At 38.4% G+C, this 24,922-nt stretch overlaps 2 protein-coding genes across 2 annotated transcripts in view; one reads left to right on the top strand and one right to left on the bottom strand.

Moving 5' to 3' along the window:
* CDH23 (cadherin related 23) overlaps positions 1 to 24,922 on the bottom strand; it is a 1,210,211-nt gene that overhangs the window by 226,257 nt on the left and 959,032 nt on the right. The gene's annotated exons all lie outside the window — the stretch shown is intronic.
* VSIR (V-set immunoregulatory receptor) overlaps positions 1 to 24,922 on the top strand; it is an 83,500-nt gene that overhangs the window by 47,090 nt on the left and 11,488 nt on the right. Inside the window, exons 2-4 of the mRNA XM_053692023.1 lie at positions 18,286 to 18,648; positions 19,697 to 19,753; positions 22,974 to 23,081. Coding sequence (XP_053547998.1) covers positions 18,286 to 18,648; positions 19,697 to 19,753; positions 22,974 to 23,081 — 528 coding nt within the window. The remainder of the gene's footprint in view (positions 1 to 18,285; positions 18,649 to 19,696; positions 19,754 to 22,973; positions 23,082 to 24,922) is intronic.

The raw sequence follows: 24,922 nt of genomic DNA on the forward strand, positions 1-24,922 counted from the left end.
ATTAAAATACTGCCGAATTTACCGAATTAATCCGAATTAGTTCGGATTTATTTGGTAAATTCGGATGGCCATGGATTACACTAGTATTGTACAGTATATTAGGTTATATCACTCTGCTATGGGTTACTCCTAATATACAGTACATAATACTAGTCTAATCCCACCTAACACTTACCGAAATTCCGAATTTCCAAATCGAACCGAACCTAATCGAACCAAATCCAGCCGAATTTCTTCGAATCCGAATGAATCCGAAACAAATCCGAAACGAATCGATTCAAAATTTTCCAAATTCGAATCGATCCGAACCGAAATTCGAAAAATTCTGAATCGATCCAAACCGAAATTTGAAAAATTCTGAATCGATCCGAACCCAATTTTTTCGCCATGCACATGTCTAGTTATAAATGAGCTATTAAAGGGACAGTAACCACATTGCGATAGTAATATAAAATGTCTCATTATGTGTAGTGCTAGTACAGAATAGATAATAGTAACAAAAAACTTGCAATCGCTGGTCTTTTTTAACACACTCTTTTACTGTGAAAAGTAGTCACGTTTCGGGGAAAAATATCCTCTTCCTCAGGAAGGGGATATTTTTCCCCGAAACGTTAGTACTTTCACAGTAAAAGAGTGTGTTAAAAAAGACCAGCGAGTGCAAGTTTTGTGTTACTATATATATAATTTTGCCCATTTTCCTGTAATTTAACTTTACAATTTGTTGGTTTTCTCAATTCCACAGGTTTTCTATAAAGGAATAGGTGCCACCATATTGTAACCTAGGTTTTCCCCTTATCTATATCTTCTGCTGAAGAGACTGATATAAAACAGACAATAAAATTGTTTGCAAAGAAGGCCGTGTGGAAACACTTACGGCTAGATTACAAGTTGTGCGTTAGGTTTAAAAAGCAGCGTTAAGAGGTCCAAACGCTGCTTTTTAACGCCCGCTGGTATTACGAGTCTTGCAGGTACAGGTGTACCGCTCACTTTTTTGGCCAGACTTGGAAATACCGCAAATCCACTTACGTAAATTGTGTATCCTCTTTTTTTCAATGGGACTTGCATAGCGCCGGTATTACGAGTCTGCCAAAAAGTGAGCGGTAGACCCTCTACTTTCAAGACTGGTACCGCATTTTAAAGTCAGTAGTTAAGAGTTTTACACTACAACGCCGTAGCATAAAACTCTTAAAGGGACACTGAACCCAAATTTTTTCTTTCATGATTCAGATAGAGCATGCAATTTTAATTTACTCCTATTATCAATTTTTCTTCGTTCTCTTGCTTTCTTTATTTAAAAAAAGAAGGCATCTAAGCTATTTCTTTGGTTCAGAAAAATGGAAAGCACTTGTTTATTGGCGGGTGAATTTATCCACCAATCAGAAAGAACAACCCAGGTTGTTTACCAAACATGGGCCGGCATCTAAACTTACATTCTTGCATTTCAAATAAAGATTCCAAGATACTAAAGTTATTAACTCCTAAATCTATTATCTATGGAACAGCCAATAGAATGCCAGCTCAATCCTATCAGCTGATTGCATCAGCCAATAGGATTTTTTTCTCCCTTAATTCCGATTGGCTGATAGAATTCTATCAGCCAATCGGAATTGAAGGGACGCTATCTTAGATGACGTCATTTAAAGGAACCTTCATTCAGTCTTAGCCGTCGGATGAAGAGGATGCTCCGTATCGGATGTCTTGAAGATGGACCCGCTCGCCCCGGATGGATGAAGATAGAAGATGCCGTCTGGATGAAGACTTCTGCCCGTCTGGAGGACCACTTCGCCCCGGCTTGGATGAAGACTTCTCCCGGCTTCGTTGAGGACTTCGGCCCGGTTGGATGAAGACTTCTCCCGGTAAGGTGATCTTCAAGGGGTTAGTGTTAGGTTTTTTAAGGGGGTATTGGGTGGGTTTTAGAGTAGGGTTGGTTGTGTGGGTGGTGGGTTTTAATGTGGGGGTGTGGGATTTGTAATTTTTTTTACAGGTAAAAGAGCTGATTACTTTGGGGCAATGCCCCGCAAAAGGCCCTTTTAAGGGCTATTTGTAATTTAGTGTAGGGTAGGGCTTTTTTTTTGGGGGGGGGGGTTTATTTTGTTAGGGGGATTAGATTAGGTGTAATTAGTTTAAAAATCTTGTAATTTGTTTATTATTTTCTGTAATTTAGTGTTGTTATAGGGTTTATTTTACAGGTAAGTATTTAGTTTTAAATAGGAATTATTTAGTTAATGATAGGATTTTTTATTTAGATTTCTTTTAATTATATTTAAGATAGGGGGTGTTAGGGTTAGACAGGTTTAGGAGTTAATAAATTTAGTATAGTGGTGGCGACGTTGGGGGCGGCAGATTAGAGGTTAATAAATGTAGGTAGGTGGCAGCGATGTTAGGGCCGGCAGATTAGGGGTTAATAATATTTAACTAATGTTTGCGAGGCTGGAGTGCGGCGGTTTAGGGGTTAATATGTTTATTATAGTGGCGGTGACGTTGGGGGCGGCAGATTAGAGGTTAATAAGTGTAGGTAGGTGGCGGCGACATTGGGGGCGGCAGAGTAGGGGTTAATAAATATAATGTAGGGTTCGGCGATGTTGGGGGCAGCAGATTAGGGGTTCATAAGTATAATGTAGGTGGCGGCGGTGTCCGGAGCGGCAGATTAGGGGTTAATATTTATAATGTAGGTGTTGGCTATGTCGGGGGCGGCAGATTAGGGGTTTAATAAGTGTAAGATTAGGGGTGTTTAGACTCAGAATTCATGTTAGGGTGTTAGGTGTAGACATAAAATGTATTTCCCCATAGGAATCAATGGGGCTGCGTTAAGGAGCTTTACGCTGCTTTTTTGCAGGTGTTAAGGCTGTGACACACTGCAAGCGGAGCGACGCGAGGCGAAGCAGCTGCTTCGCTCCGCGTCGCATCGCTTCTGAAGTTCAGATATTTCATCTCTGAGCGCTCAGCTACGCGACCTGACGCAGCAGAGTGCTCAGAGATGAAAAGGCAAGACACACTGAGCGCGCACAGCCACATGTACACGCTGTGCGTCGCTCTGCTTGCAGTGTGTCACAGCCTTTAGACTTTTTTTCAGCTGGCTCTCCCCATTGATTCCTATGGGGAAATCATGCACAAGCACGTTACACCAGCTCACCGCTAACGTAAGCAGCGCTGGTATTGGAGTGCGGTAATGAGCAAAATTTTGCTCAACGCTCACTTCTTGTCTGGTTTGTAAAAACTCGTAATACCAGCGCTGTCTGTAAGTGAGCGGTGAGCATAAACTGCTCGTTAGCACCGCACAGCCTCTAACGCAAAACTCGTAATCTAGGTGTTAGATAGTTACTTTTAACAATAATTTTCAATACAACCTTGCTTTTATCGTGGTGTTTAATATCTATCTCTAACTGTCCTCAGAAGACAACATAGATAAGGGGAAACCTAGGTTTCAACATGGCAACCCCCATTACTTTATAGAAACTAAACCTTTATATGTATAGTACAGTATATCTTGAAAATACAAAAAAACTTTTTAATTAAAAAATTACATATATGCTCTAGTCTCAGTCTAAGCTTTGAAAATCATTATATCTAAGGTTGATTTACTGTTTACTGTCCCTTTAAAGTCAGAGCATACCAATTTAAACACATTTAGATTTACTTTGTTCCCATGATATTCTGGGTTGAAGAGATACCTAGGTAGACATCTGGTGCCTTACATGTCAGGAAATAATGCTGCCCTCTAGTGCTCTTGCAAATGAATAACATTCTTGCAAAACTGCTGCCATATAATGCACCACACACGTGCACACTCCTGAGCTTACGTTTCTGCTATTCAGCAAAAGATGCCAAGAGAACGAAGAAAATGTGATATAGGAGTAAATTAGAAAGTTGTTTAAAATTGCTGCTCTATCTAAATCATGAAAGAAAAATGTGTTTCTTGTCCCTTTAAGTTAACCCTTAAAGGGACATGAAACCCAATTTTTTATTATTTTTTTTTAATATAAATTGTTTTGTTATGTGTAGTAAAACATATTTGCAATATATATATATATTCATTATTTATTTTGCGCACTTATGATGTAATTTAGCTTTGGAAAGTACTTTTTTTCTTTTTAACCTTTTAAAGCCGTTATGCCGTTATATTCCGTCATAATTACACTGGGCTTTAAAGCCGTTATGACGGAATAGAACGTCATAGCTAACGGCTGTCCTGAAGCCTTCTGTGCTTTCAGGATTTGATCGCGTTCTGGAGGGCGTTCCTAGGGTTGCAGGGACGCCCCCCAGAAGCGATCCAATAATTGAAATCTCCCAATCGTGTGCACGATCGCGTGGTTTCAATTTGTCTACATCGGAACAGTTGTTCCGATGTAGACACTTTAACCCTGTGGCGAAAGGGTTAATTCTCAGAGCTGGAAATACACTACATATACATATCAAGACTAACACTGCTACATATATGTACCTAACATGATTTTGCAAATAACAAACTGCAAAACAATAGATTTTGTACTGAGATAATGAATGTGGCTAGCCTTGTCGCCTGGATTGGTTCCTTAAAATAAGACATTTGGTGGCTAGGGTTTGACTGTTGCAGCAAATTAGATGTGAATTTGTTTTAAAAATGTTTAACATTGACTGATGTTACTCTATGACGAGACAACAGAAATGTATTGTACCAAGGTGTTTAAAGTCTCTAAATAACTGTGAATGACTGAATTTTCTGCACTTCTTAAAACCTATACACAGTGTACTGTACATATTCATAATTATAACCAACAGAAGAGCAATTCTTTATATCATTTGTATGATTTACCCAGAAGCACAGGGTAGTCATCCTGCTGGGTAATGGCTTTTCATATGACACACTTGACACTCATAGATATGGTCAAATGTGACTGTTTCCCTGCTGCTCTGACAGTGGAGGTTTTCATTCTATACTACATCCCATGAGTCATTTTTATCATTTCATACTGATAAGTATTTAGCCTCTTCTTCAAGTAAACCTGTTACTAAAAACCACTGAAACTATATTTATATTTGTAACCAGTGTGTGACGGCCTGGTGACTTCTAATAACAAAAAATAATAGTGGTTTTGCAACTCTCTGCTTCTTCTGTGAAAGGTTTTTGGTTTCTCTGCAGAGTCGAATTAATCAAAGTCAAACCAGACATTTGTATAGTGACCCATCAGATAAACGTCAGAATTAACAAAGGGAATTATCAGTATCAGTAATCACAATTCATCTACCATAGATTTAAAAGGATGTGTTTTATATTAAAATGATTTTATTTAGTATTAAGAGTGAAATGAAGTCTACAAAACTTGCATGGTATTGTGCAGCACTGTCCCCCGTGTTTAGTTTTCATGATGCATACACTACTCAAATCAAGCAGGATATGGTTATAAAGTAGCAATAGCAATAGTAATGGTGAACCTAGAACACAAATTGCAGAAAGGAATAAACAAAACTGTCACAATGAGTTTGTGCTTCAGGATCATTTTCATAGTGAGATTATTCACATGCTGTAAGATTTGCAATACAGCACTGGTTTTAAACCTGTACTCAGATCTCTCTAACAGGACAGATTTTAAGGATATCTGAACTGGAGCACAGGTGAAATAATCAGCAGATTAGTAAACATGCGGCTAGATTACGAGTCTTGCGTTAGGGTTTAAAAGCAGGTTAAAAAACAGCTCCCGCTGGTATTACGAGTCTTGCAGGTACAGGTGTACCGCTCACTTTTTTGGCCAGACTCGGAAATACCGCAAATCCACTTACGTCAATAGCGTATCCTATATTTTCAATGGGACTTGCATAGCGCCGGTATTACGAGTCTTCCAAAAAGTGAGCGGTAGACCCTCTCCTGTCAAGCCTGGAAACGCATTTTAAAGTCAGTAGTTAAGAGTTTTACACTACAACGCCATAGCATAAAACTCATAACTAAAGTGCTAAAAAGTACACTAACACCCATAAACTACCTATTAACCCCTAAACTGAGGCCCCCCCACATCGCAAACACTAAAAAATTTTAATCCCTAATCTGCCGAACCGGACGTCGAAGCCACTATAATAAATATATTAACCCCTAAACCGCCGCACTCCCGCATCACAAACACTAGTTAAATATTATTAACCCCTAATCTGCCGGCCCTAACATCGCTGACATCTACCTACATTTATTAACCCCTAATCTCCCCTAAACCTAAATCTAACCCTAACCCTAACCCTCCTAATTTAAATATAATTTAAATAAATCTAAATAAAATTACTACAATTCACTAAATTATTCCTATTTAAAACTAAATACTTACCTATAAAATAAACCCTAAAATGGCTACAATAGTTACATTGTAGCTAGCTTAGGGTTTATTTTTATTTTACAGGCAACTTTGTATTTATTTTAACTAGGTACAATAGTTATTAAATAGTTATTAACTATTCAGGATGGCATATATAGCCAATCAGAATTAAGGTAGGAAAAATCCTATTGGCTGATGCAATCAGCCAATAGGATTGAGCTTGCATTCTATTGGCTGATTGGAACAGCCAATAGAATGCAAGCTCAATCCTATTGGCTAATTGGATCAGCCAATAGGATTGAACTTCAATCCTATTGGCTGATTGCATCAGCCAATAGGATTTTTCCTACCTTAATTTCGATTGGAATTCTATCAGCCAATCGGAATTGAAGGGACGCCATCTTGGATGACGTCACTTAAAGGAACCATCATTGTTGAAGAAGACTCCGGATGAAGAGGATGCTCCGCATCGGATGTCTTCAAGATGGACCCGCTCCGCGCAGGATGGATGAAGATCGAAGATGCCATCTGGACAAAGACTTCTGCCCGTCTGGAGGACCTCTTCTGCCCGGCTTGGATGAAGACTTCTGCCCGTCTGGAGGACCACTTCTGTCCGGTTGGGTGAGGACGTCTCACGGTAGGGTGATCTTCAAGGGATTAGTGTTAGTTTTTTTTAAGGGGGGATTGGGTGGGTTTTAGAGTAGGGATGGTTGTGTGGGGGGTGGGTTTTAATGTTGGGGGGGATTTGTACTTTTTTTTACAGATAAAAGAGCTGATTACTTTGGGGCAATGCCCCGCAAAGGCCCTTTTAAGGGCTATTTGTAATTTAGTGTAGGGTAGGGCTTTTTTTTATTTTGGGGGACTTTTTTTATTTTGTTAGGGGTATTAGAGTAGGTGTAATTAGTTTAAAAATCTTGTAATTATTTTATTATTTTCTGTAATTTAGTGTTTGTTAAAATAAATAAAAAGTTGCCTGTAAAATAAAAATAAACCCTACGTTAGCTACAATGTAATTATTAGTTATATTGCAGCTAGCTTAGGGTTTATTTTATAAGTATTTAGTTTTAAATAGGAATATTTTAGTTAATTGTACTAATTTTATTTAGATTTATTGTAATTATATTTAAGTTAGGGGGTGTTAGGGTTAGGGCTAGACTTAGGTTTAGGGGTTAATAACTTTCTTATAGTGGCGGCGACGTTGTGGGCGGCAGATTAGGGGATAATAACTATAATGTAGGGTTCGGCGATGTTGGGGGCAGCAGATTAGGGGTTCATAACTATAATGTAGGTGGCGGCGGTGTCTGGAGAGGCAGATTAGCTGATTACTTTGGGGCAATGCCCCGCAAAGGCCCTTTTAAGGGCTATTTGTAATTTAGTGTAGGGTAGGGCTTTTTTTTATTTTGGGGGGCTTTTTTATTTTGTTAAGGGGATTAGAGTAGGTGTAATTAGTTTAAAAATCTTGTAATTATTGTATTATTTTCTGTAATTTAGTGTTTGTTAATAACTATTTAATAGCTATTGTACCTAGTTAAAATAAATACAAACTTGCCTGTAAAATAAAAATAAAACCTAAGCTAGATACAATGTAATTATTAGTTATATTGCAGCTAGCTTAGGGTTTATTTTATAGGTAAGTATTTAGTTTTAAATAGGAATAATTTAGTTAATTGTAGTAATTTTATTTAGATTTATTGTAATTATATTTAAGTTAGGGGGTGTTAGGGTTAGGGTTAGACTTAGGTTTAGGGGTTAATAAATTTCTTATAGTGGCGGCGACGTTGTGGGCGGCAGATTAGGGGTTAATAACTATAATGTAGGATTCGGCGATGTTGGGGGCAGCAGATTAGGGGTTCATAACTATAATGCAGGTGGCGGCGGTGTCTGGAGAGGCAGATTAGGGGTTAATAATATAATGCAGGTGTCGGCAATGTCAGGGCGGATTAGGGGTTAATAAGTGTAAGATTAGGGGTGTTTAGACTCGGGGTTCATGTTAGGGTGTTAGGTGTAAACATAAATTTTATTTCCCAATAGGAATCAATGGGGCTGCGTTAGGAGCTTTACACTGCTTTTTGCCAGCCGGCTCTCCCCATTGATTCCTATGGGGAAATCGTGCACGAGCACGATTTAGCAGCTCACTGCTAACATAAGCAGCGCTGGTATTGAGGTGAGATGTGGAGCTAAATTTTGCTCTTCGCTCACTTTTTTGCGGCTAACGCTGGGTTTCTAAAAACCCGTAATACCAGCGATGTCTGCAAGTGAGCGGTGAGCATAAACTGCTCATTAGCGCCGCACCCCTCCTAATGCAAAACTCGTAATCTAGGTGATGGTTATTTTACCTGCTCTCATCCAAGGTAATCCTGAAAACCTGGCCTGTTGGGGAGGCCGTAGGACAGGTTTAATAACCAGTGCAATATCATGACCATGTATCAATTCTGTCTCACTTTTCTGCAAATGCTTTTTTAATTAGATTTTTCAGGTTTCACATTCATGCAGACTGGGCATTGCACTTGGCATTATAGAGGTTACTAATTAGTATGTCAGGGTTACTGAGCAGTGTAAGACACCAAATGACCATATCTGAAAAAGAGGAAGGTGCTCTAATGTTTAGATTTTTTGTAGTAAATATGTATTATTCAAAACATGGAGTTTAACATATTGTGCACAGGGGCATGTAGAAAGGTGCTTGTGCACTGGGGCATGTAGATAGGTGCTTGTGCACTGGGGCATGTAGAAAGGTACTTGTGCACAGGGGCATGTAGAAAGGTGCTTGTGCATAGGTGAATGTATATAGGTGCTTGTGCACTGGGGCATGTATAAAGGTGCTTGTGCACAGGGTCATGTAGAAAGGTGCTTGTGCACAGGGGAATGTATATAGATGCTTGTGCACTGGGGCATGTAGAAAGGTGCTTGTGCACAGGGGAATGTATATAGGTGCTTGTGCACTGGGGCATGTAGAAAGGTGCTTGTGCACACGGGAATGTATATAGGTGCTTGTGCACAGGGTCATGTAGAAAGGTGCTTGTGTACAGGGGAATGTATATAGGTGCTTGTGCACTGGGGCATGTAGAAAGGTGCTTGTGCACAGGGGCATGTAGAAAGGTGCTTGTGCACTGTGGCATGTAGATAGGTGCTTGTGCACTGTGGCATATAGAAAGGAGTTATTTTCAAAAATGTCACAATCTTTCAAAATATAAATACATTTTACACAAAGTATATTAGATATGTTGCAGCATTTAATTTAAAGTGATTGTGAACTTCAGCACTACTCTCAACAATATTTGTAAAACAAAGTAAATGATGGGCCCTTTCATTGATCAAAATGATTGTAGACGCTAAAATATAAAACCCTTTCATTTTCTTATACATTTCGTCGCTACTCCGCCAGCAAGTGCATAGTCTTTTTCTGTGTAAAATGACGAATCACGTTGTAGCCAATTGTAACGTGCCCCCTCTGGTGTCAAAACCAGTGGAGTTATTATTAACTTGCTGGGGCGCGTTACGATTGGCTACAGTGAGATTTGTCATTTTACACAGAAAAAGACTGCTTTCTGGGCGGAGGAACGGCAACATGTATAAGAAAATGAAAGGGTTATATATTTTAGCGTCTACAATCATTTTGATCAATGAAAGTTCTCATCATTTACTTTTTTATTACTAATATTGTTGAGAGTGGAGATTAAGTTTACAATAACTTTATGAAAATTGTTTGGGGCATTTGTCTGCATGTGAGTGCACCAGCTATATTAAAGAGGCAGTCAACTCCAAAAATGTTTTTGTTAAAAAAGATAGATAATTCCTTTATTACCCATTCCCCAGTTTGGCATAACCAACATGGTTATATTAATGTACTTTTTACCTCTGTGATTACCTTGTATCTAAGCCTCTGCAGACTGCCCCCTGATCATATGGCTATTATTTTATTATTATCTATTGACTTGCATTTTAGCTAATTAGTGCTGGTTCCTGCACAACTCCATGGAAGAGAGTACAATGTTATCTATAAGGCCCACATGAACTAGCAGTCTCTTGTTGTGAAAAGCTAACAAAAAAGCATGTGATAAAAGGCTTTCTGAAGTGGCTTAGAAAGAGTCAGAAATTTAGAGGTTTAAAGGTTATAAAGTATAATAATATAACAATGTTGGTTGTGCATTAAAGGCATTATCTATCTTTTTAAACAATAACAATTTTGGTGTTGACTGTCCCTTTAAATAATGTCAGTTTTGGTTGAAATGAACAACCCAACAGTAATTCTGCCACGGCTAACGAGGCTGCAGCAAGGATAGCCATGCAGAATTATTGCCAACAAGTATAGCCAACTGCCACTAGTCCATACGCCTCAGTGTATGCAGATAGGGCTATATAATAAGGTCAAGAATAGGTAAATGTTTTTACAAAGGGGAAAATCAGCAACAAAAGGTTTCAAACTACATTTATTTATACAACTGAAAATGCTGAGCTGTGTATTTGTTTTAGGCAAATTACTATCCTCTTTCAGTACAGAATACATATTTCCTGCTTAACACTGATATAGCACTTCATAAGGATTGTATCTTTTTCTGTAGCTTTTATGCAAATATATATCATAGCACGTACAGCATTTACATTGTTTAACCAGTAAAACGCCAATCAAATTGTCATCAGAAATAACCCTACAGGAGATTAGAACTGGGATTTTATGGATTTATTTCTTTGATTACAAATTGTGGTTAATAAAATGACCCTATATACATCTATTGCTTACAAACACGTGAGAGGCTTGTCTGGTTATTTGTTGTGTGACTGCAGCAGTTGAATCTCAGTTAGTTATGCAGTTGTGGGCGCTGTAAGATATATTTTCTGCTGCACCTGCTCGTTACTTTTCCTCTGTCTTTTGGTGTCAGTGAATTGAGATTTCAGATAAACCACAACATTTACACTGTGTTATGTCTGCTCCTAATAAACAGGATGCATATGCACACTCTGTGCAGGGCTCCAAATCTACAAGTGATGAATTGACACCTATACTCATCATATATTGTATATGTTTTATTCAGGACTTAAAGGGACAGTCTAGTATTAATTAAACTTTCATTATTCAGATAGGACTTTTAATTTTAATCAACTTTCCAATTTACTTTTATCATCAAATTTGCTTTTTTCTCTTGTTATTCTTAGTTTAAACTAAACCTAGGTAGGCTCATATGCTAATTTCTAAGCCTTTGAGGGCTGCCTCTTATCACATGCTTTTTAAATCTCTTTTCAACACAAAGAGACAGAAAGTACACGTGGGCCATATAGATAACACTGTGTTCAGGCACAGGGGGTTATTTAAGATCTAGCACAACACAATGCTAAATATAAGACAATAGATATTAAACAGTCAGTCATGTGATCAGGGGGCTGGAAGAAGGTTCCTAGATACAAGGTAATCACAGAGGTAAAAAGTATATTAATATAACTGTGTTGGTTATGCAAAACTGGGGAATGGGTAATAAAGGGATTATCTATCTTTTAAAACAATAACAATTCTATGGTAGACTGTCCATTTAAAATACAATAAAAACTAATTCCTTTTAAAATGACATTGAACAAGCAGAACATACTATACTTACCCTTTAAAACATTAAATTACATTATTAAACCTCCTTTTCTCAGGTGTAATGTGCATACTGGTGTATGCAGCTCACGTGCAGTAGTCTGCTGGGTATGCAGACACAGGCACATGGCACCAGGGCAGATGGTAGATTTTAGAATGTAATTGTACTGTAATAAGAATGTGATATGGTTGTACTTTATCAGTTTATATTCTACCTTTTATTGCTCCTCTAAATGACCTGCACCCTACACATGATAAAAAAGGATATACAATTCAAATACTGCATCCTGTTAAAGTGGCAGAGCATTCCAAGCAATGCACTGTGTGTTTATGAGGTGTATATATAATTATATAATTAAATAAAGACAAGTTTGTTTTGTTTAATTCATTAAAAGTCCCTCAAGTTTCCAAACCCCCTCTAGGTATGAGCTGAGCAGAACAGCAGATTGTAAATACATAACTGTGTACTGATGCACGCTCATGAGTAATATCTGTGAATGACTGCTTAGATGGGAGTGAAAATGAGGAGACTAAATGAATGTCAGTCATATGTTTGTTTGTTGCATCTAAATAAGAGGTTTAAAAAAAAATTCTGTCTCTTTAATACCCTGCATGTAAACAAATTACATAAGAAAGAAAATGCAGAAACAAAGAACTGTGATCAGATCTGATGCTATCAAACAGATTGCATGAGCCATTTTAGTAAATTAGTAGGTTCTTATAAACAACTCTCAAAAATGTTTTTTTTTCTTGACTCCTTAGGTTAGGTGTATGGTCATATGGTGTAGGGGAGTGGTCTTATGGTGTAGGGGAGTGGTCTTATGGTGCAGGGGGTGTGGTCATATGGTGTAGGGGAGTGGTCTTATAGTGCAGGGGGTGTGGTCTTATGGTGCAGGGGAGTGGTCTTATGGTGTAGGGGAGTGGTCATATGGTGCAGGGGAGTGGTCTTATGGTGTAGGGGAGTGGTCTTATGGTGCAGGGTGTGTGGTCATATGGTGTAGGGGAGTGGTCTTATGGTGCAGGGGGTGTGGTCTTATGGTGCAGGGGAGTGGTCTTATGGTGCAGGGGGTGTGGTCTTATGGTGCAGGGGAGTGGTCTTATGGTGCAGGGGTTGTGGTCTTATTGTACAGTGGGTGTGGTCTGGGAAGTCCAAGGGTGAGGTTGCAGCATTCCAGGGATGGTTTTCTATGGTCTGAGGTTTGGGACTTATGAAGAAGGAAGACTGACAGCAACATTTTGTTCTATCCAATCTGCATTTTAAAGAAAAAATATTCACGCTTTTTATTGGCCCTCTATAAATGGAGAGGTTTTAAATAAAATTTATTTTGCGAGCTGAAGCTTCTTTGTTTAATAAACCTACTTTTTCTTGTCAGACTTTTGGAGGATTGTCTCTTCCCACCAGTGTAGCCATGGGTGATATCTTTACCAGCCAAATAGAATCAATACTGCAGTATTCAGCATGCATTTATAAGTGTTTAATTGATGTTAATATTTAATGTCTGAAATAAATAAATTTTGTAACTTGACTCATTAAAGGGACACTATACCCCAAAAAAATATTTCATGATTAAGGTAGAGAATAAAATTTTAAACAACATTCCAATTTATTTCTATTATTGAATTTGCTTCATTCTTTAGATATCCTTTAATTAAGAAATAGCAATGCAAATGGTGAGCCAATCACAGGAGGCATCTATGAGCAGCTACCAATCAGCAGCTACTAAGCATATCTAGATATGCTTTTCAGCAAAGAATATCAAGAGAATGAAGCAAATTAGATAATAGAAGTAAATTAGAAAGTTGTTTATAATTGTATGCTCTTTCTAAATCATGGAAGAAAACAATTGGGTTTCATGTCCCTTTAAGTCAGTCGCAATTAAGATGGCAGAATAAACAGGTATTGAAACTTTCTAAAATAAATGCAAATTAAATCATCATTATGAAAGTTTGTGTTAAAATGTTATTTACTTTCTAGCTGCAAATACTTTGCTTTTTTGAGCTCTGGGATGGATCACAATCCTTATAAACACTTATCTTGTGATTTTAAGCAAACAAACACTATTAAAGTAGTTTCCTCTGGGGATGAGGATTCCTTATCTGAAGTTGAACCTGATATTTCCTTGTTTTTGTTTTAAGTATAACATATTCGTTCTCTTTTAAATGAAGTCCTTGATACTTTAAGGGTTAAAGATCCTAAAGTTTCAGATGATAAACCTTGTAATCATTTAAATTCAGTTTTCAGGATTGTTGTTAATCTCCCAGAGGTTTTCCCTGTGCCTGATGATTACTCTGACATGATTGCTAGGGAATGGTCTAAGCCAGGTATGCCTTTTTCTCCTTCTGCAAGATTTAAAAGGTTATATCCTTTACCTGCTGCTACTCTAGATTTATGGGAGACAGTTCCCATGGTAGATGGGGCCATTTCCACTCTGGCTAAACGTACTACTATTCCTTTGAAAGACAGTACTGCTTTTAAAGCACTTTAGACAGAAAATGAGAGTCTTTTCATAGAAGGGAATTTTTACATGCTGGCTATATACTCAGACCAGCTATTTATATTACTGATGTTGCTGCTGCTTCTACTTACTGGTTGTCCAGTCTTTAAGAGTGGTTTTCTGATGATCCTGTTAGTGCAAATCTATTCAGTGTGCTTCAGAGTACTAATTTGTGATACTGTGTTTGACACATGGAGATTAATGTTAAAAGCATGTAATTAGCAATTCTTGTCAGGAGGGCCTTGTGGCTTAAATCCTGGTCTGCTGATATGGTATCTAAATCTAGAATATTGTCACATTCATTAAGGGAAAGAAGTTACAGAATTTCAAACCAACCAGATCTTGTTTCTTCAAAAGCACAGTTGGAGGATCAATTTTCCAATTAGCTATTTGGTTCCTCAAAAAAGGTAACTTTTTTGGGTTTCCAAATAAACTCAGTGTCCATGAGTCTTTCTCTAACAGAGCAGAGACGGTTAAAATTGGTGTTGGCTTGGCTAAACCTTCGGTCTCTCGTTTCCTTAAGTAGCTCTGTGTATGGAAGTACTGGGTCTCATGAGTTCAGGTTCAGAAGCAATTCCATTTGCTCGGTTTCACAAGATGCCTCTTTAGCTTTGTATGCTATGTCAATGGTACAGGTATTATACTCAGCTGTCCCAAAATATATTTTTGGATCCCAGTTCAAGTCAATCTCTAACTGGTGGCAGGATCATCAGTTTATTATATAGGGGCTTCTTTTGCTCATCCTACCTGGACTATGATCATTACAGATGCAAGTATTTCAGGTTGGGGAGCTATCTAGGGGTCTCTGACAGCACAGGAGGTTTAGAATACTTGGGAGACGAGGTTACCAACCAATGTTCTTAAACTCTGTGCAATTTTAAGGGCCATTCAAGTTTGGCCTCTTTTGAAAAGGGAGTCTCAACTCCATTTTCAGACAGACAATGTCACTGCAGTAGCTTATATCAACCATCAGGGGAGAACTCACAGTTCCCTGGCAATGATGGAGGTGTCCCGGATACTCTTCTGGGCAGAAGCCAATTCTTGTCTAGTCTCTGCAAATAACATCCCAGTAGTGAGTCTCTACATCCAGGGGAGTGGTCTCTTCACCAGGATGTGTTCAATCATATTGTGGATCTTTGGGGTCTCCCAGAGATAGATCTGATGGCCTCTCGTTTGAACAAAAACCTTCCAGGTACTTTGTAAAGGTCCAGGTAGAGTTAGTGGATGCTCTAATATTGTATTGGTCATTTCAGCCTGCTTATCTGTTTGCACCTCTGGTTCTTCTTCCCAGAGTAATTTCCAAGATAAGACTAGACAAGTATGGTAGTTTGTAATCCTGATTGCCCCAGCTTGGCCTTGCAGGATCTGGTTTGGATGTCCAGTTGTCCTCCTGGGCCTCTTCCTCTTTGCTCAGACCTTCTGTCCCAAGGTCCTTTTTTCCATCCGGATATCAAGTTTCTTAATTTGATGGCATGGAAATGTAATGCTTATTTGTGAGATATAGGGATTTCTCTAATTCTGTGATTGAAGCTCTGATTTAGGCTCCAACACCTGTTACTAGGAAGATCTATCACAAGGTCTGGAAGGCCTTATTTTCTTGGTGTATAGATCATGTTTTTTTCCTGGCATTCTTTTAGGATTCCTGGGATTCTGCAGTTTTTGCAGAACAGTCTAGATAAAGCTATATCTGCCAGTTCTCTAAAAGGGAAGATTTCAGCTCTTTCAGTTTTGTTCCACAGAAAGATTGCTAATCTTCCTGACGTTCATTGTTTTGTTCAGGCTTTGATCTGTATTAAACCTGTTATTTCTCCTCCATGTAATCATAACCTAGTGTTAAGGGTTTTGCAGGCTCCTCCTTTTATGTCTATGCATAAAAAATGGACATTAAACTACTTTCTTGGAAAGTGTTGTTTCTTTCGGCTGCTCTTTCTTGTGAGCCTCCTTAACTGATTTTTCATCAGGATAAGGCTGTTTTGTGGACATCATTTAATTTTTTGTCTAAGGCTGTTTCCTCAGACAATTTTGGCAGAGAGATTGTTCCATCTTTGTGTCCCAATCCTAAGAATGCTTCTAAAAGATATTTTCATTCTCTGGATGTTGTTAGGGCACTGGAATATTATATTGATGCTTCTAAGGATTTTAGACAAACTTTTTTTAGTTTGTTTGTTATTTTTTTCTGGCCCTAGAAAAGGTCAGCAGGCCTCTGCTATTTCTTTAGCCTCTTGTTTAACACCTTTGATTCACAAAGCTTATTTGGAGGCAGGTCAGCCTCAGCCACAGCAGATTACTGCTCATTCTACAAGGTCAGTTGCCACTTCTTGGGCTTCTAAGAATGAGGTTTCAATTGATCAAATTTGCAAGGCAGCTACTTGGTCTTCTTTGCATACTTTTACTAAATGATACCATTTTTATGTCTTTGCTTCTTCTGAAGCAGCATTTGGTAGAAAGGTTCTTTAGGCAGTTGTCTCAGTTTGATTGCTTTGCCTGTTTCCTTATTTTAAGTGCATTTAAATAAAAATATAAAAATAAAAATGTATTATTGGGATTTTAGATTTATTTTTTCAGTGAAATCAGATTTTTGAAATCCCTCCCTTTATGTTATTACTTGTGGACTCTGCAGCTTGGCTATTAATCCCCATGAGTAATGAATGGATCTTCTTTCAAGGTGGTGAGAGGCTACGAGACCCCACCCTATGTTTTTTAGGGTTCGTTTGTTTTTGGCACATCTTTTTCCCTTGTTTCTTTTATGGCGCTTATTCCTTTTTCTTACCTCACTTCCTTAGCTATACGTTAGACTAAGGTATGTGTAAGGGGTTTTATAGAGCTATTGGGGTCTGGGGATCTGCCTCCTCCTAGTGGTAGAAAAGAGTAAGCACCATTAAAGAAGTGCATTTATCAGGTAAGCATAAATTATGTTTTCCATACACATTTTATTCTTCAGACTATGGGGTCCATTTATCATGGCCAGAATAGGGCCAAATACCCGTTTCCGCGCAAGCCTTCTTAAGACCGCTGCTCCTTAGCTCGTCCGCTGCCTCTGAGGCTGCGGACATCAATCCGCCCGATCACATACGAATCTGCAGGGGCCGGCATTGCACAAGCAGTTCACCAGAACTGCTTCTGCAATGATAAATGCCGGCATTTATCAATTTCTGGCGGATATGATCGCTACAGGGGATCATGTCCACCAGTCAAATGATAAATCGGCCCCTATGTACCAGTTTAGTAGTATACTTTGAAGCTCCCTGCACACATACTTATTTTTAAGGTATAAACGAACCCCCCCACTCAGTTGCTGAGTTATAATCTACACCAGCCGACCCACAGCATATACAGTTTTTTATTCTACTTGTTATCGGGTGTATGCCTAATAGGAGACAGTCTTGTCTTGTTCGTGCTATTGATTTTAAGTGGTAAACTCTCCTAATATAAATGGTTTTGTGGAGCATATGCCCCAAGCCAAAAGAGTTGTATTAGTTGTTCTTATCTGCAAGTGAGTAGTCTATCCCTAGAAGAAGTTGTGCACAAACATGTACTTCCTGTTGGTTTCGAACATATTTTAAATATAGTGCTCTTTCATACACAAGATATATTTTTATTTTTTTAGTATAGCATCCCTTTATAGAGGTATCACACTGTAACGGTTTCCCATTTTTATTTTTTCTCAATGATCTGTTTTACCTGCTGGAGTATTAAATTGTCAGGAGGTAGACGAGAAAAAGAGGGCCCATGAAAGGGTGTTACTGCAGCAGCTTTGAATACAGCATATTTGTTGCTTGCCTGAGTACATTGTCTCATAATTCTATTAATCTCTCAGCATTGCTATAAGTATCATTATTTGCTTTTTTTATATAATGTCTAGACATTCTATTACTGTAATGAGGTTCCTGATAGCAGAAATCACTCAGTTCATATTTGCTTTTTTTTCTTTCTATAGATCTGATAACCGCCATTCAAGTCTCAGCCATGTACTCGCAATATATCTGCCCCGAAGGGCACAGTGTGAACTTAACCTGCACTATCACTGGTCAATTGATAGATAAACATGATCATATTGTTCCAATCTGGCATTTCAGTAAGGACAAAGACTCAAACTGCCAAGATGCAAAACACGTACGGAACATGACCAAACACCATGTCGGACACAGCCAGCACAACATAAATAACGGTATAATTCATCTAACTCTGCATAACCTGTCTCACGGGGACAGTGGAGGGTACTGTTGTTATGTCCTGGAGACAAGTAAAAAACATGTTCGGCAGAAATCTCATGGTTATATTGAACTGCAAGTCAAGTCTGGTAAGAAAACCTCATACGTATTAAACCTCTGTCTATCTATCTATCTATCTATCTATCTATCTATCTATCTATCTATCTATCTATCTATCTATCATCTATCTATCTATCTATTTTTTTTTTATTTTTTTTTAGGAAGCATCACTAAAAATAATTTATATAGATATCACTGTCAAGTGCTGTATAGGAAAAAAGCTGCCCAGTGACGTCATCACGTTATTGCGCGTGACGTCACTACGCAAAACGAGAAGCCCCAGTGATGCCATCACTCTACAGGCACGGCTCTTAGCCATCATTAGCACCAGAGTGGGAAACTCTGTGACGGCTCAGAGCCGTCATTAGCACCCACAGGGTTAAACAACTTTCCAAATTACTTACATTATTTAATTTGCTTCCTTCTCTTGTTATCCTTTGCTGAAAGGTATATCTAAGAAAGCTCAAGGAGCAGCAAAGAACTTAGGTTCTATCTGCTGATTGGTGGCTGCATATATATATATATATATATATATATATATATATACCAATTGTCATTGGCTCACCCATGTGTTCCGTTAGAAACTAGTAGTGCACTGCTGCTCCTTCAACTAACGATACCAAGAGAAGAAAGAAAAATTGATAATATGAGTAAATTAGAAAGTTGCTTAAATGTGTTGCTCTATCTGAATCATATCCCTTTAAGATTGCTTAGCACTGATTCTACTTAGTTAAATTCATTAGAATTTATTAAGAAGTTTTTTTCAAACAAACAAACCCCATTTAGGATGAGCATACTGAGGTAAGCAAAAGAGTGTGCACATATTTTGAGCACTATATGGCAGCAATGTATGCAAAAATATTAGCCTATATCAGTATGCTCTATCTGAATCATGAAATCTTAATTTTGACTTTTATATATTTTTTAAATATATTTAATTGTTGTGTTCATAGTGAAATTGCAGCTGTAGTTTGATTTAATGTTCCCACTAATATTAATATTTTGAATTAAAGTGATTTACAAACTATTTTTTAAGCAGTTTATTTATTTTTATCATTTAATTGTTTTACTTTTAAGGTGATAAAGATCTTCAGACCTGCTCGCAGCACTCAGCGGTTGAAGAGAAAAATGACAGTAAGTCATTTTATTACAAATGGTTTGGGGATAATGGGCAAGATTACATATATGACGCAGGCTTCAGCGTAAGCGCTGCAACCCGCGATGCCCGTAATTTCACCTTGCACATCGGGGTATCCAATAAACCCCGCCGGCAGTTCATAAAGTGCCGTAGGACGGATAAACTAGCGATATGTCCAGAAATGAGCGTAAATACAAATTTCTGGAGTCGCTAGTGACTTACGGCACTTTAGAAACTGCAGGCACCTAAGAAAAGTAAAAAAAATATCAAATCTCCCGTAAAAGTCTAACACGCCTCCCAAAAATAAGCCAGACACGTAAAACCCCTATATCCGCCATCAAACCCACATCTGAATTAATACAAGTATTAACCCCTAAACCAACAACCCCCCCACAACACAATATGCCTCATTAAACTATTAACCCCTATATCTGCCATCAAACCCACACCGCAAGTAATAACTAAACTAATGACCCCTAAATCCGCCAACCCCAACATCGCAAAATACCTATTAAAGTATTAACCCCTAAACCGCCAAAGCCCACAATGCAATAAACCTATTAAAGTATTAAACCCTAAACCGCCAAAGCCCACAATGCAATAAACCTATCAAAGTATTAACCCCTAAACCGCCAAAGCCCACAATGCAAATAAATGATTAAATAACTAAGCCCCCAAGCCTAACACCCCCTAACCGAACACCCCTTAACCTAACAACCCCTAAATGAACCAAAATTACCTAAATTACAAAAAAAAAAAAAAAAAAACTAACACTACTTTAAAAATTAAAAATAAACTAAGTATACATTAAAGGTACTGTCTAGTCAAAATTAAAATTCTGGTGTAGACTGTCCCTTTAAACTACAATTACAGAAAATAAAAAATCTAAGATTACAGAAAATAAAAAACAAAATTATCAAATTTTAAAAAATTATACCTAATCCCTATGAAAATAAAAAAGCCCACCCCAAAATAAAAACACCCCCTACTCTAAGAATAAACTACCAGTAGCCCTTAAAAGGGCTTTTTGCAGAGCATTGCCCCAAGATAAACAGCTCTTTTACATGAAAAATACACAAAGTCCCCCCTAACAGTAAAACCCCCCACCCACCAAACCCCAAAATAAAAAACCTAACACAAAAAAACCTAAACTACCCATTGCACTGAAAAGGGCATTTGTTGGGCATTTCCCTTAAAAGGGCATTTAGCTCTTTTACAAAATGCCCACCCTAATCTAAATTAAAAAAAAAAACTAAGTCTAACCACCAGGTTGGTACTCACTGTTCCTAAAGTCCGGCAGAGAAGGTCCAGTCCCATGCGGTGAAGTCTTCTTCCAAGCGGCGACCTCTTCTTTCTTCTTCCAGGAACATCCGGCGCGGAGCAGAGGGCGTAGCTGAAGACTGCGGATCTGAACACCTGCGACCCTGGAACTGAAGACCAGCGATCCTGGAACTGAAGACCGGCAACCCTGGAACTGAAGACCGGTGACCGCGGAGCCATGTAGCGTGGAGGATCCTCTTCGTATGATCGCCTCTGTACACTGGTTAGTGAATTCAAGGGACGCAATTAAAATTGCCGTCCCTTGAATTCCTATTGGCTGATTTGATTCCTCAAATTCAAATCAGCCAATAGGATGAGAGCTACTCAAATCCTATTGACTGCTTAAATCAGTCAATAGGATGAGAGCTACTGAAATTCTATTGGCTGATTTAAATAGCCAATAGAATTTCAGTAGCTCTCATCCTATTGGCTGATCTGAACAGCCAATAGGATTTGAATAGCTCTCATCCTATTGGCTGATTTGAATTTGAAGAATCAAATCAGCCAATAGGAATTCAAGGGACGCCATTTTTAATTGCGTCCCTTGAATTCACTATCCAGTGTACGGCAGTGATCGTATGAAGAGGATCCTCCACGCTCCATGGCTCCGCGGTCACCGGTCTTCAGTTCCAGGGTCGCCGGTCTTCACTTCCAGGATCGCCGGTCTTCACTTCCAGGGTTGCCGGTCTTCAGCTCTGCGGTCATCAGTCTTCAGCTCCGCCCTCCGCTTCGCGCCAGATTGTTCCTGGAAGAAGAAAGAAGAGGTCGCCGCTTGGAAGAAGACTTCACCGCATGGGACAGGACCTTCTCCGCCGGACTTCAGGAATGGTGAGTATCAACCTAGGGGTTAGACTTAGGTTTTTTTTTAAAAAAAAATTTTAGTGTTAGGTTTTTTATTTTGGGGGGTTTGGTGGGTGGCAGGTTTTACTGTTAGGGGGACTTTGTGTATTTTTAATTTAAAAGAGCTGTTTATCTTGGGGCAATGCCCTGCAAAAAAAAACTTTTACCTTAGTAAGGCGAGGTGAAAATGGAGTAAGATTTCTCCATTTTCACCACATAAGTCCTTGCGCTGAATATTGGATACCGATTTGCGATGCGGTCCCATGTTAGCTTATGGGAGTAAAAATTGCAAGCGACGGGTGAAATATACGTGCGTAACTTGTATGCTACGCCGTATATGTAATACCAAAATCGTGTAAAAACCGGTGTCGCCGGCTTTTGCGGGCGACGCCACATATGTAATGGGGCCCAATGTCGCTAGTTGCTCAGATTGTTACACTGTTAAACGTCAGACGCTAAATATGGAGAGATAGATACAGAGAAAACAACAACATATAACACATTTTAGCCTCAAATACATAGGGATTTAAAGAGACATAGTACTACAAAATAAAAGGCATATGCTCTTTACACATTTTGTGCAGGTGCAAAATGTGTGGAAAACAGGAACAATAGCACTTTACACCAGACAACTCCCTAAAAAATACTTAGAGGGACATAAAACCCCAAAATATAAATCAAATATATAAGAGTTTAATGTATACAGAAAATTATACAGGGTTAGGCTTTCCCTAAATACAGAGGAATTGAATATATACATATACAATATGCTATAAGGTAAGTGACAAAATGCATATGGTGAATAATAAGGTGTGATGGAATGTGCAGCAAATGATTATCTACCCTTCAGTACTTGAAATGAGTTGTAGATCTCACTGGTAACCAAGAGGTTAAACAATATTATCACTGGATTATTATTCCCTTTCTTTGGTGTAATTTTGCCAACATCAGTGAAGTGATTTTTTGGGGGGTATTTGCACATTAACTAGAAGCAGCGATATATAGTAAATTAGTAATAAATCTGTGCATATATAACTCCTGACTTTTTTATTTCAGATACCACAGCGGCCGCTCTGGCAATCATTTCCTGCATTATTGGCATCCTTTGTTTGCCTCTCATACTAGTTCTTGTTTATAAACAAAGGAAGGCGATCAGCCACAGGCGTACGTATTTTTCACAAATACCAAAAGGAACTTTTTTCTATCTTATGGACTACTCAGGAAAAGGGGGTTATAGACACTGTGGGGGCATACAGAATAACATCAAAATGGTTTTAGTCAGGAATTTGTGCCCTAATGGTAGTATAGAGACTGCCACTCTATACTGTCACTATGCATTATAGCCCTCCATGCAGGTAGGTTTATAACTTACCCCTTGTATGCCATAGAGGCTATGGTATCCAAGGGGTAAGTTATAAACCTACCTGCATTTTAAACCCAAAGTCTACAAAAAATGTTGCATATTTCAACCTACAGAGACAATGTATCTTCACATTAAGATGTTAGGGTAAGCAAATTAATGTATAAAAGTGCTGCATTCTAATCAAACTTAAGAAATAATGTAGTTGTAAAGTGATTTTTGTACTATTTTGTATTTCACAAGAAATAGCGAGCAAAATGTATTTAGGGCCAGATGATCTAAGGGTCTATGGGCTGGTGAGATTATTACAGAATGCTGCCAGTACTTCTATTTCCCTGGTGGAATTATCTAAAGCTCTCTGGGCTGGTGAGATTCTATAAGAATGATGTCAGTACTTCTATTTCCCTGGTGTAATTATCTAAAGCTCTCTGGGCTGGTGAGATTCTATAAGAATGATGTCAGTACTTCTATTTCCCTGGTGGAATTATCTAAAGCTCTCTGGGCTGGTGAGATTCTATAAGAATGATGTCAGTACTTCTATTTCCCTGGTGGAATTATCTAAAGCTCTCTGGGCTGGTGAGATTCTATAAGAATGATGTCAGTACTTCTATTTCCCTGGTGGAATTATCTAAAGCTCTCTGGGCTGGTGAGATTCTATAAGAATGATGTCAGTACTTCTATTTCCCTGGTGGAATTATCTAAAGCTCTCTGGGCTGGTGAGATTCTATAAGAATACTGCCAGTACTTCTATTTCCCTGGTGGAATTATCTAAAGCTCTCTGGACTGGTGAGATTCTATAAGAATGATGTCAGTACTTCTATTTCCCTGGTGGAATTATCTAAAGCTCTCTGGGCTGGTGAGATTCTATAAGAATGATGTCAGTACTTTTATTTCCCTGGTGGAATTATCTAAATCCACTTAACAGGGACTTGCTAAGGGGAGTATACTGCATTTTCGTATGCTGAGGTGATGCATACATGGCAAAAGTTCACAATAAAATTTGTATTTTAAATAATTGAACCATCCACACAAAAATACTCAGGGAAAAAATTGTATTTTTAAGGTTCAAATTCCTAAAAAAATTCTTTACCAAAAATCATATTTGATCAAATACATAAAATGTGTTTGTAAATTACACAGGAATAAATTGTATTGGGTATGCACAGCATAAATCATAATTTAAGTACCTTGAATGCGCAAAAAACACTGACATTTGTTTGTAAAATGGTCGTTCCATGGGTGTCTCTCTAATCCCAGTATTATTCTGTGAAAGATTTTTGCACTACAGATTTTACAGTTTTTTCTCGCAACCTAAAAGTTAGCAATTTTTCCTCAAAACACTGAAAATACTTCTAACCCTAATAGACATACACCCTCATACGAAAATACAGGCGATTGTAAGATGCTATACAGAGAAATCAGCGTAACGTGATTTATATTAGCTGCGGGATTTAATTGTTAAAGTCCCCTCACTGCTAACTTCACTCTATGGTGTAAAGTCTCCCATTCCAGTGAGCTCCATTACTTTCTATAGGAGACATCTCCACCAGGGCAGCCCCTGCGAGGGTCGACGTGAAAGCCCACGTCTGATCTGGCGAAGTTGAGATCATTAGTCTCTAGTGTGAACCCTCTTGACAGGATACAA

The sequence above is a fragment of the Bombina bombina genome, chromosome 9, assembly GCF_027579735.1.
Source record: "Bombina bombina isolate aBomBom1 chromosome 9, aBomBom1.pri, whole genome shotgun sequence".
NCBI classification, from domain to species: Eukaryota; Metazoa; Chordata; class Amphibia; order Anura; family Bombinatoridae; genus Bombina; species Bombina bombina.